Source organism: Eschrichtius robustus, chromosome 11 (genome assembly GCF_028021215.1).
Source record: "Eschrichtius robustus isolate mEscRob2 chromosome 11, mEscRob2.pri, whole genome shotgun sequence".
Taxonomy (NCBI): Eukaryota; Metazoa; Chordata; class Mammalia; order Artiodactyla; family Eschrichtiidae; genus Eschrichtius; species Eschrichtius robustus.
In genome coordinates this window covers 79,466,176-79,479,639 of record NC_090834.1, presented here as the reverse complement: position 1 = coordinate 79,479,639, position 13,464 = coordinate 79,466,176, and the positions used below count along the sequence as shown (strand labels likewise).

Sequence of the window (13,464 nt, the reverse complement as noted above, 5' to 3'; positions counted from 1 at the left end):
ATCCAAAAGAATAATATGTTGTGTTTCAAGTCAAAGTTTCCATAGAAGACAGATCTAAATAATGTACAGCCTACATTTGAGAAGCTAGACAGAACAAATTTATATTCTGAAGGGATTGGCTTGGACACCCCTTACCCAAATTCTTGCTTACACAAAGATATGATTCCTAGAGTTTTGTCATCAAAGCAATTCAATCATTTCATCAAATAATTCAATGTCTGACTTCAATCAGTCTTCCACTAAGAAAAAACTGTGGGAAGAGTCACGCAGGAACTCACTTGCCTGTTGGAGTAAAGGACTTAAGCATCTTGGTTTCCCTAGAATAAGCAAGGTTCCAGAAAGTATGGAAGCATAAGACACTAGAGGGGAAAGCTAGAAAGAGTGGGGGAATCCTGAAGCAAAACTTATATTAAGATAAGTTTGGATAAATAAATAAATAATAAATGGATAAATAAGCACAGGGACCTACAAAGGACACAGGAGGGAATTAGTGTGACAGATTAAGACTGGATTCAAAGAATTTTAGAGATGGCTTTCATTGAAAAAGTGAGGGGACTGTCTAACATCGTTATGTAAGTGATTAGGCCCATGTCTTTGAGTTCTGAATTTTCCATACCATATGATACTTGGGCCATAGATATATCCACCCACTCCCCCAGTATTAATAGAATCCTATCCCTAGGGATTCCCTTCTATAATGCAGACCCACATTCTGGGGTGGGGGTGAGGTCACAGGACCAATGAATGTGTGCTGTCTTAAGTGTTGTAAGTGTTCCTCTATGTGTATCTCCTTCAATATGTATTTATAGACATGTTTTTAAAATATAAATGTGAGGAGATATGGGGATACATGTATATGTATAGCTGATTCACTTTGTTATACAGCAGAAACCAGCATACCATTGTAAAGCAATTATACTCCAATAAAGATGTTAAAAAATAAATAAATGCTAAAAAAATATAAATGTGTGTGTGTATATATATATAAAAATATATATATATATATAAATATATATATATATATATATATATATATATATATATATATATATATATAAATTGTGTTTATTGCATACCATTGCTAGAAGCAGTACAGTTTTCCTTAGCACCACAATAATTCCATGAGAAAAGAAGGAAAGGAGGGAGGGAGGGAGGGAGAAGGACTTTGGCCACCCTCAAAAAAAATCCTACAGTCAGCATCACAAAAGCACATGGCCCAGACTTTAGGAGAGTCATGCCTGGCACAGCTTTACCACGATGTAGTAACTGAGCAGACAGTAAATTGGTGTTCAAGTGGTTCCTCTGCTAAGAAATGACAATCACAAGTATGGATGGAAAGTATTTCCATCTTGAAGTGTTTTTAGACAAAATACAGAAACTATTGGTACCAAATGAAATAAAATACAAGAAACACTTTCTCAAGTGGCCTGTCCTTCTCTAATGCCTTCCTAAGCTTTGAAAATATACTTGCTTTTTAAGATCAAGGGCTTTTGTGTGGCTGTGTGAGAGCTGGAAGCAGAAATGGAAGAGACAAGGCCAGGCTGTGGGGAGTTAAGTAAACAGTGACTCATGACATCTTGCTTCTTACATTACCTTGGGGTAAGTCAGTCTGGCAGGTGTTCTGATTTTGGCCAGGAACCCAGCCAGCTTTCTGTTGAAATGGGATTTCAAGAGGAGCCTGATTACTCAGAATTATACTATCTCTCATCCCCAGACTGAGGAAGTTGATGGAGAAGAGGAAGAAAGTAAGAATGGCTTCTTAGAACTGTATTCAACTCATTGTGTGGGAACAGGCTGAACACGAGGGCACTAACCCTGACCCCATCATTTTATCATAGCTGAATCACTCTATCAGGACATCAGGGGAATAAATTAATCCGAATGGACTCCACTGTGCTTCTCTTACGATGTCTGGCTTGATTAAAGAAGGTGGGATGTATTATCCACATAAAAGGTCACCTATTTTGTTTTTCAATTTTCCACAATTCTCCTAAGTAGCAAACAAAGAAATGTGAGGACACATTGAAAGTTTCAAAACTGGCAGTTATTGTTGAAACTGTTCACTGGAATATGACATCTTAGCACGGGAATGCGTCTCTTTCTTTTTCTTTTTCCTTTACTCTTTTCTCCATTTTTTTCTTTTTTTTACTCCCCTTCTTTACTCTCCTTCTTTTTTTTTCTCTTTTTTTTTTTTGATGTAAATAATAACTTTGCCAGAGTAGAAATAGCCAATAGTATTGACTAAACACAGGAACTTTGCAAGCAATATTTTATATCCCTATTCTAAAGAACATGTTGGAGTATATGAATTTCAACTCCCCAATGGCTATATATGCCTCATATGCAGTGAAGCAGTTGCCATAGGAACTATTTCCTTTTTATATCTGACATATGAAGCTCTGATTTAAGCCATTAGTGAGGTTCATATGTTTTTTCTCTCTGTTCCACTGTCCCTGAAATAAAACACTCAGTGAAAAACTATCACTTAAACAGAATGCAAATATTTCAGTGCAATTTCCCCAATGTAGAATGAAGAAGACTGTAAGAGGCTTCTGTGGCCAAATAAGCATGGAAAACTCCAGGTTAAACAAGATCTTATTATGGAACTCACTAGTGCCTTTGATATGCCAGAATGCATTGCCAAACTCTAGGTAGGGACTATAGTAAGCTGTATTTCTCAAACTAACCTAACCATGGAATTCTTTTTCCACGGGTCATCTGGTGGTGTGAGTGTTTGATTAAACATTCAAACTAGCATGAGAAATGCTAGTTTGAAGGCTGTGAACATAGTATTCTAGCTGGCAACAGTATAGAAATATCTGCTTAGAACATTTCCTACATTCAATGAAAACCCCTTCACTATACAGATGGTTATGTTCCCAAATCCTGACAAACTTTAAAGCTTCTCTGAAACCCCCTTCATTGTCTCCAGCTAAGAGAACAGAACTTGGAGTAGGGAAGAACAACCACAGAGTGACAGTCTTGCCATTTTGAAGAGAGTCCCTATCCCATCTACCTCTTCTGAACTGGAGAATAGGCAAAACTTTTCCAAAATCCCTTTCATCGTTGTTTCACCACCTTCTCCCTCCTGTCCTTCTTCTCCCCTTCTCAAGGATGAGGGATGGCCACATGTGAGACAAGCTGGTGAAGAAGGGGAACCATTCTAACTACTTTTCTCAGGCTCATGGAAATGGTTTCAAGGGGCAACATCTCCTCGCTCTGCAAAGCTACAGCAGAGCTGAGAAGTGCACATATTTCCAGAGCACATGGCCATGCCAGATAGATAGAAAAAGGGAGAGTCTTTTTTAAACTTTGATTACCCACATTAATAATTTATCCAATAAGCATGGTACTAGATATAGCTGAATAAAATATGGTCCTTGTCTTTGAGAACAAGGACCATACCTAGAGAAGAATAGGTATGTATGCCCAATAAGGTAAACACTTCATTAAATATATAAAAGTACTTGAGGTACCAAGGACAAATTTGTCAATTTTACCTGGGATGAGAGATGCCAAGAAAAGCTTTCTATGGAAGGCCACACAACCTGAATTTTAGAAGATGAAAAGGTGTCTAAAAGTAGATTTCAAAGATGAGCAGTGTGAGGAGGCCAAGTGAGGAAAAACACAGGGTATAAAAAATCCTTGGGAGTCTGGGATTAGAGTATAGGTTTACAATAGATACATCAGAATGCAAGAATGAATCCATAGGGCAAAAAGTCTGGGAAAGACAAAATGGGCCACAACATGGAGGGCTTATGTGACACATACCTGAGTCTGGGCTTTACCCTGGATATTATAGAGCCCCTGTACAATTTTAATCAATTCTGAGTTGCGTTTAGGTTGATCATTCTTATAGCAATAAAGTTCATGGAGAAGAATTTCAAGAACAGAGTGGTCAACAGTGTCAAACACCAGAAAGTGGTCTCATAATTTGAGGACTAAAAAATTCATTTGATTCAGTAATTCATTCATTAGGAGGTTAAGGGTCAGACCTCTGACTCTAATGCATTAAAGGAAGAGAATGGAGGTAACAGCTGAGAGGAAAAGGACTAAGATCAAGCATAGTAACCCCAGAAAAACACTTTTATGAGAGAAAGACTAAAAGGAAGATCTTACTCTAAAGTAAGTCTAATCAAAAAAGTATAATTGAGAGAGAAGAAAAAATTGTTCTCATCAACATATAAATAATGTGCCATCATCTACTATTAGTACAATGTTATTCAATTACCTTACAAAATAAAAATGAAACAGCAGGATTCAAGACATGTGACTGATCCTTAAAAACATTCCTGTGATTTTAAAATCCTTTTAGGTGTATTATATTAAAATGCCCTGCCTATCCTTTCATTTCTGAGTGGATTGAACAAAGGAAAACTAAATTAAACTGGTATTGGATAAGATACCTTGATGGGCTAAGTTTATGTGTGCTACCCTTAGCAGAAATGCGAATTCTCGATCGGTCAGACAAATTGTTATATTTCTGCTCATTTAAATCTGCAATATAGGTTATAGTGTCACATGGAAGAAAGAAAAGATGGGGGAATCTTTCTTTCTGCATCCTACAGCACCAGTCAGCAACTTCCCCTGCTCTTTTCAGCTCAGACCCTTGGGCAGGAAACTCTCAGCTACAGGCTAGCTGTCCTTTTCAATCCTGCCTATTCCTTATAACTGGCATTATGGTTGGTGCTAGTTTCTAAGAACTCTCCTTGTGTATGTGAGACATACTTCAGTCTGACATCCCCGCGGTTTCCATTTTTTATAAAACCCATAGGTTTTTGACATTTACACTCAAGACATATGTGCTGGGAAGTAAATGCACACACATGACACACTACTTAAGAGACAACAGAAGTAGCCAGAGAATTTTATTTCATCCTGTTTACTGTTACACCCAGAATCTGTTTTCTGTAATTATGAGGGTAAAATGAAAATATTTCCTAATCTGCCAAAGACGGTGACTCAAGCACTCTGAGGGATGGTGACCTCAGAGAGTTAGACAAAATTAGGTTGGAATCTAAGCCCCTCTCTTCCTCTCAGCAGGTAATTCAACTTCAAGTCTCAGGTTCCTCAATAAGAAACCTGCCCTAAAGATAACAAGAGCACTTGAAGAATACTGGCAGAACCCGGCCCATAGCAGGCAGTCAGTAAAGGGCAGTTATCTTCTCCATGGTATTTTGCTTTTCCTTCTTTAAAAATCCTCAAGTCCCATGCCTCAGGCTTCTTATCAGTGAATAAGGAAACAGGAACCAATAGTATCAAGGCTTAAGTGTTTTCAAAGACAATTTTCAGGAGGTTGACTTATTATCCTAAAATTTTAGATACTACTCAGCAGAATTAAGTGACGCTTTATTTTAAATAAGTGGCTCAGTTTTGAATCTCAAAATAAATTGCAGGACTATAAACTTCCTCATAGGATTTTAAAATAAATTTCAATAACATTGGAATAGGTAAAGGTTAGACTGATAGAAAATTGTACAGAATGAGTTTTGAAGTTCAAAAAAGACCAAGTGTTGATAAGAAACTTGACCAATTTCACTTACTGCATCATCCAGTAAGTTTCCCGTACTCTTTTTTCCAGAAGACTTTGATGAAGGAGAAGGTGAAGGAGAAGGGGCAGAGAGTGTTTCTTCTTGTTCAATTTCTTTTTCCAATTTTATCAAACCAGGAGGCTCCACACCATACCTTTTTAAAAGACACCAGATCAATACACATGCATAAGTTGTAATAATGATACACTGGCCATATGTTGCATTCAATTATACCATAGGACCAAATTGCTGACTTTTCAAAACAACATTAACTTTTCTCTGGCATTGAAATAGTATGTTCTTAAATTGGCACCCTTTTAAGCAGGGAAAAACACACACACCCCCATACATACATACATATATATTTATAGTTACATATACATACGCATATATGTTTACATCTATATATGAACATATAAATGAATAGATGCATAACATACTAAAAATAAATTAAAATACTCCATATAATATATTGATGAGTCAATAACATGAATTACCATATTAATTTAGTCTTCAGCTTTCAGATTTACTAGCTTTAATGATATTAGTGCTATAATTGAACTCCTATTTTGAATATAAGCTTGTTAAAAACGGAAATAAAATCAGAGAGTCAGAGTCAAGTTGAAAACAGCAATTGCCCCAAATAAATGTCCTTAAATGAATTAACAGAGAAGAAATTCACTCTTACTTGTATATCTTTATGGACCCAGAACAAGGTAGAATGGGTAATACAGTACATTGGTTATGCTTTTAAGAACAACATAATGAAAGCATGTACAGTATTACTGAGAAAGAAAATGAATAAAGAAACAAAAATAATTTAGAATAACAATATGTTAAAAATTATGTGTTGTAAATTATAAATGCCACAGCAGTTCAAAGACAGAGATGTAGTTGTTAACAGCATTCTAGTCTCCCATATTTTTCTTAGGCTAAGTTTAAATTTGGTTTGGTTTCCTAGATGCATATCAATTGTACCTAGGTGAAGGAGGCCAAAGATAATTCCAGAATTTGAGAATTGGGAAGGATCTTTGGGTTCATGTAGTTATACCCTTTCATTTGTACAGAATAAATAAAACAGATCCAGAGGAAATATAGAACGAGCTAGGAACAGAATAAAGATGCAAATCTAGGTTTTCTTACTTCAGCTTTTCTCTGACATTTTAATCAGGTGATCACATGTTAGAAAGAAGAGGAAAAAGTCACTTGGAAATTTTTAAAAAATAGGCTGTGGATTACCTACAAAGTAAATAACCTATATAGAGAGAATAAATATGTTGGCAATATGTCGAATACCTTAGAGTGAGTGAATAGTATATTAAAACATCATTAAATGTAAAAGCTTAGGTTATCGTCTTCCTGTTCTAATGGCTTGTTATTTTAACTGACATCATCACACACGTCAGGTGGCCTTTGAGAGCTGGAAAACTTATATCAGAATTCAGTACGAAACAGTTTAAGCTGGCACAACTCAATGATTGCTGTTTTGCTAACTGCCTCTAGTGAACAGAGTAATTTTTAGTTACATAAATCAGTAGCTAAAAGACTTTAGGCACTATTTATCACATTTCAAACCTTTTATACAGATTAGCCAGTTAACAGGACATTTGTAGAAACATGCAATAGACCTCAGATTCTATAACAGTAGAGACTGTCTGATTCACAGCATTCCTAGCAGCCAGTGTAGATCCTGGCACACAATAGATACTTAATAGCTACTTTTTTTGAATGCAAAAAATTTCCATATTCTCATATAACAATGAGTTCAGGCTCCAAAGCTGAATTAGATTTCATTGTTTTGGATCTTTAAATGCATATCACTTTAATAAAACATATCGACATTAAATGTAAATAAGTGTTTTACCCCCAAAAAATGTTCTTCTAGAAAACTTTAAACCCTATTCAAAACTAAAATACATTTTTAACTTTCTAGTACTCATCAATTACACTTAACTCAACCCAGCATCTCATTACTGTTGACAAGTACCAGTAATATTCACTTGAAGATTTGGGTATCATTCTTCCCTGAGGCAGACTTGAGCTAACTATGCCATTAACCTACTCTTTAAATTTAGCAAATCACTTAACCTCTAAGAGTCTGTTTTCTCTCAGGAAAACACAGATGAAAGTGGCCTGTCCTAGAGGTCTGATGTAGCAGGAGAGAGAGAGAGAGAGAGAGAGAGAGAGAGGGAGGGAGGGGAGGAGGGAGGAAGAAGAAAGTTAAAAGAGCAACTGTTACTGAATTCCATGTGTCTGGAACTTTTGGGCATCTTGACATACATTATTTCTGAGCCTCAGTTTTATTTCACTGTAAAATGGAAATTCTAATTCCTGTGTTTTAATACAGTTAGAAGGAATTAAAACAGTATCCATTACACTCCCAGTACAGTGTCTGACACACGGCACCACCTCCGAGACGGCTGTTGATAACTGATGTATCAAAGCTTGCACAACCAGGAAACTGCAGCATTGAGGTCCTTTTGCCAAAGTTTTAACTTTTTAAAATATACCACCCAATGAAATTACGTAACAGCCTCAAAATTAAGATGTAGTGTTATTACTATTGTTATATTATTACTATTGTTGGTATCCTTTACAAAAAAACTCACCATAGGCTTTCTTTAAATTAATTTCCCTAGAATTGTAGGATGGCAGGAATATCTCAGTGCTGGAGCATAGCAGAACAAGTTATAAATTCATTTTTGCTGCTAACTCGCTGGATGAACTTCAACAGGCAACCCTTTTTAATCCCTCTAGACTTATGTGAATTCTTAGTTCCATCAAGGTATAACATTTTGCTACATTTAATGTTCTCAAGGTAATAACATAAACTGGGCAGTGAAGCTAGAGGAATTTAACATGCTAGAATTCACAGCCAATTAAAAGTCAATCATAAATGAAAACATCATATTTGAAAGTATAAATTGGGTCAATTGGAAAATATGATTTCATTTGTAATTGTAGGTGGATTTATACCACCTTTCAGGAGCAGGCTGTTTGGGTTGCATAATTTTTTCTTTTTCTTTTTCTTTTTTTAACAAAGTGAAATAATAAGAAATATGTTATTAAAAAGTAACAACAAGCTCCACTCCATGTTGCATACAAAACAAAATTTGAATGAAGTTGGTAACAAAGTCATACATGGAAAACTTTGCCCTGGAGATTTTTCTTTATCTGGGAATGCTGAAAATTAGCTATGCCACTGAACACAGAAAATCAACACTAAGCCCCAAATTTCTGCTTATATTGGCTTTTGAATACTTCACGCTGCCTAAGGTACAGTCAGCCAATCCTGAAATACACACTTAAATGTGATTCATTGGCTTCCTGTCTGTCTGGAGGTGTCAACAGTCTGTAAATCATGAAATTCCCCTTGGGTTGGGGGCCTGCACCTGAAGCCAGCTTAGTTACTAGTAGGTCTTTTTTCTGCTCTCCAAAAGGCTGCTTCATTCTGGTTTCCATGATTAACTCTATACCACTCTACATTTTGATTTTGTTTATAAGGTTTTCAAAAATTTATAGTGTTTTCTATTCTTGTCCAACTACAAGATTTCAAAGCTTTGCGGGAGAAGTGGCAACTGTTGCTTTCAAACTGAATAAGGGTCAACTAAAGATAGCAAGAAGGTTGAATCCACTAAAACCAAATCTTTGCATCTGTATACCCCAGTGATGTGAAAGTAGGGGGAATACTGAAAGGGCAATATCATATTATCATTTTTTGGTCTCATTTCAAAAATGCAAAGTGCTAGGGAAATGGTCTTATGGTTAATAACTTTATGATGAGATCTTAGAAATGGACTTTTCATTTTTCTGGCACAGGATATAGTTTTTGAGATTGGTCTAGATGAAATAGTTGAGCCCCCAAACTAAGCCCTGAAGTAGAAAATTTACTCAAACTATTTACTAGACTATAATTTTCAAAGAAAAGACATCTGGAGCCTATTTTACTAGAGTTGGAGGGATAAAGTTTAGAAACTCCCCCTTCTTAAGGCATACAACAGATAGTTTATAGATTCTTGCAAGATGGTTTTTGCCCCATTTTTTATTCTGTTTTAAAGTTATTTAAAGATAGATTTAAATTTGGATGGAAATTTCAGTCATATGAAAACAAATTTTATTCTTAGCAGTCAGAGTCAAGCTCTTTAAATAGGATGAGTTAATTAATAAGCCTTGTATAAGAATATTTTCTTTTAAGTAACATTTCATTAAGGCATGGATTAAAATAGGAGACTAACAAAAATATTCACAAAGTATATTTCTTTTGAATGGTCATAAATTTTGTTGACAATGAAGAAAACACTCAAAAATAAAAATATAAAAAGCTTCCCTCTGATGTTGACTATTCATCATAGCCCCAAACCAAAATATCAAGTCTTTTTTTTAGTTTTATCATAAAGTTAGTCTTAATTCTGCAGTCTTAAAAAAGGTTGAATTCATAGTAACTTTTTTTAAACAATGAATATCAAAGCACCCTCATTAAAAAGATCTTTGAGGTTTTATTGACCTGTTTTTGTTGAGTGTTTTATTTTGCAGAAGGCAAACATGCATATTTTACACACAGAAACTGACATGGTTTCTGAAATATTAACAGAGGGATTTCACCCTCCAGTGATGACAGCTCTGTTTAGTTGAAAATAAAAGGAAGTTTCACCCATGAGAACAAAAATAAGTGGTCTCCTTCACCCACCCCACAGCTCTCAAAGGAGCTTCACGGAGTGTTCCCAGGCAAGAGAATACAGCAGGGAATTAGAAGTATTTAGTGAATCATTTCTAAAGTGATGTTGATGCTTTTAAGATGACATCTATGTAATTTGAGAAATAAATGTTTAGAATCAAGTGTAAAGAAACATCATCTATCAGTGGAAAAAACACAGAACTCGCAAGGTTGTATGGGGATTTTGTTATGGCCAAACCTCATGTGTTGTGTGTACAAATTAATGTTGTGATTCTTGAGAGCTCTCCGAATACCACTTCTGGTTTTGTCTAATGCTGTCTTAATTCAATAATTCAATAACTCTGTCTTAATTCAACTCCATAGAGGAGTACAGGGAGGAGGAAGCACACATACAATGATCTAGATAAAGGTTTAATACATCTAAAGAAAAAATTAGGAGTAAAATAAGATGGGAATGATGAATTTCCCTTTTTTCCTTCAACGACTATGATTCAACACAGGGCTAAGGTAGTGATGTTTGGGTTTATTGGGTTACTGTTTTTAAAGCACAATTGAACTTCCATTAAAATTTTGATAAAATCTTCAAATGTGTACAGAGAGAAACTTAAATAGACATGTATACTTAAATGTTCAGTCTATCCATTTGGCATTCAGCTGTTTAACCTTATGTTGCACACAAAGGTGATGCCCTGAATAATCTGTTAGCATATTTTTTTCTTTTTCATGGGAAGTGTGCAATACTTCACATCACTTAAGTAGGTGAAGAAGATAAAAGGCAAAATTTACAAATTGAATATTGTAATGTATTGTCTTAATCCTTAGATCACTGCTTTGTGAAATTAGTAATTTTCTTTTGTAATGTGAATAATCTCTGCTTTTATCAGTACACATGGTCATAAAGTGAGGTCAGAAATGTAGCCACCCATTCTTATTAATAATAATAATAATGATGATGATGGTAATAATAATAAAGAAGGCAGAGAAAACATTTGGAGGTGAGAGATATATTTATGGCATAGATTGTGGTGATGGTTTCATAAATGTATGCTTATATCCAAACTCATCAAGTGGTTTGCATTAAATATGTACAGCTTTTTGTATGTCAACCATATCTCAACAAAGTGGCTTAAAAAAAAAAAAGAAATGGAGCAACGCAGAATCTCAATTTTAAAATATTTGGGGAAAAACACACACAAAGCACTTCATATAATGCTTCACCTTCAAATTGACCAGGCCATTATGATTCCCTTTCATTAACCAAGATATTAATTTGTTTTATATACTATGGCAAGGGGCAATTCATGACAGACTCAGAGCTGGAGGAAAGGTGATTCCTAAGGGAATTTTGTCATTGGATAGCATGCCTTCTTCTTTGATGACTCGGTCATAGTTAAAATGTTTAGTTCAGCAGGATTCCTAACAGTGTTCATATAATAAAGAGTATAATTACAAAAAATAAAATAAATCCAGAAAATAGGTAAATAATGTACACTAAACAAGAGGAAAATGACAACTCCCAGCTAATTCTGTAGATAGCGCCACTCCTTTTTACCTCTATCACAACTTTCAGAATAATGATGCCTGTTTGATCCACATATTTAGGTTATCAAAGCACCAAAATAGAATCTGGCACTTCAGAATATTCTAATGATATAATTAAAATAAACAAGTAAACAAAAAGTTTTCTGCCTAATCTCCTATTACCCAGGAACTCTAGACAATCTTTCTTTTACTCTAGCATTTCAGGGGCAGCAGCTCATTTACTGAGATTTTACTTTGTGTGTATTCCTCCTTCCTGTATTTTTAATATCACCTTTCTTAGGGGATATCTGCTGAGCCCAAGGACTCAAGGCTGAGTCCTTTGACTCATAGCTGTTTGTCCTGCAGGCCAGAAGGCTTAAGCATGGTAGAGGAGTGGCTTAGCTGAGTCCTAAAAGCAACAGGTACCTTTGTCTTGCTCCCTCTCAGAACCCAAGAAAGTGACAGCATTGAAGGGGAGTGGGGTTCTAAGAAACAGTCAGATACTATGAACTATGCCTGAGTAGTAGAGACCTGAGTGGTCAGAAGACAAGGGGACCCTCTCCAGAGGCTGTCGCACAATATAGCTGGGAGAGGTGTGGGAGAAAGTAGGGACATCCCTAAATTGATTTTTTTCACTCCTTATTGAGTGGAGCCTCATTACTATTTAATTCAAAATTTTAAAAATTAAAACAATCTCTCTCATCCAATTATTATGATAAAGTAAAATCCATACCTGATGAACAGTTTGTTAAGATTATGTTGACTATGATGTTTTAAAGAACTTGGGGTTACTTCTTCTGATTACAGTGAATTTTCCACTGGATCAAAAAAAGGGCTATTCATTGGCAGCAAGTTTTCTACCCATTGCTGTAATATGCTGATGTGCTCACCTTGTATTTTCTTTTCTTTGATTTTCTTTATAGCTCTCCCTTTGAGAATTAACACCCAGAGCACACTCTTACTTTGTCTTACTGGTTCATCTGATCTCAATGCTAGAAGTATAATCAGATCTGGATGAGAAAACATCTTCTAATTAATTCTGAAGTTTTATTTTGCATCAAGATCTATTCAAACACTTATATCTTCATTTATAATTCTTTGGGCTTTATAAAACTGTCAGAAGCCTTGTTTGAGGATTTGCAATGTAATAAGGAGAAGACATGAAACCAAATCAAGTCAGCTGAGCTAATAAAGTCCTTTCCCCTACTTATTTAGCTACAGGTATGATTTCTACAATGACTTCTTGTTTTTCTTTTCTAGAAGAAAAAGATTCCAAAGATATCTCTACATATGAAGGATAATATTCTATCTTTTCCCAATCAAATTATGGAGAATAATTTAAAAACTATCAATCCACTCAGGAGTAGAAACCAAAAGAGCTGAGGGATGAGATGTTAAATGGGGAAAATGAGGAAAAAGGAACAAAAGAAGAGGCTGAAAATTATTCAAGAGTAAACAGGAAGAGAGGGATGAGGGAGCTGAGAAAGAGAGAGAATAATGGGAATAGACTTTCCACTAAGGAAAGCATAATTGTCACATACAATTTCATGTACAAGATCCTTCCCAGCCTCCCAAGAAAGAGTTGCAAGGAAAATGTCTTCAATTAAAGGATATTTAGAAAATGTTTAAACATAGTGACTTTGACAATAAGGCCACGATGTTAAGAATATTGGTGGTCCACTTTTAGTTTGAACAATTGCTCTCGAGATGTTCATACTGATCATATTTGAAGGAGGT

At 35.4% G+C, this 13,464-nt stretch overlaps 1 protein-coding gene across 8 annotated transcripts in view; it reads right to left on the bottom strand.

Moving 5' to 3' along the window:
• GAS2 (growth arrest specific 2) overlaps positions 1-13,464 on the bottom strand; it is a 159,788-nt gene that overhangs the window by 52,715 nt on the left and 93,609 nt on the right. For all 8 annotated transcript variants that reach the window (XR_011075455.1, XM_068555978.1, XM_068555980.1 and 5 more), the window contains one exon: positions 5,544-5,685. Coding sequence is in view for 7 of the 8 variants with exons in the window: in XM_068555978.1 (XP_068412079.1) it covers positions 5,544-5,685 (142 nt within the window). In the remaining variant the exon portion in view is untranslated. The remainder of the gene's footprint in view (positions 1-5,543; positions 5,686-13,464) is intronic.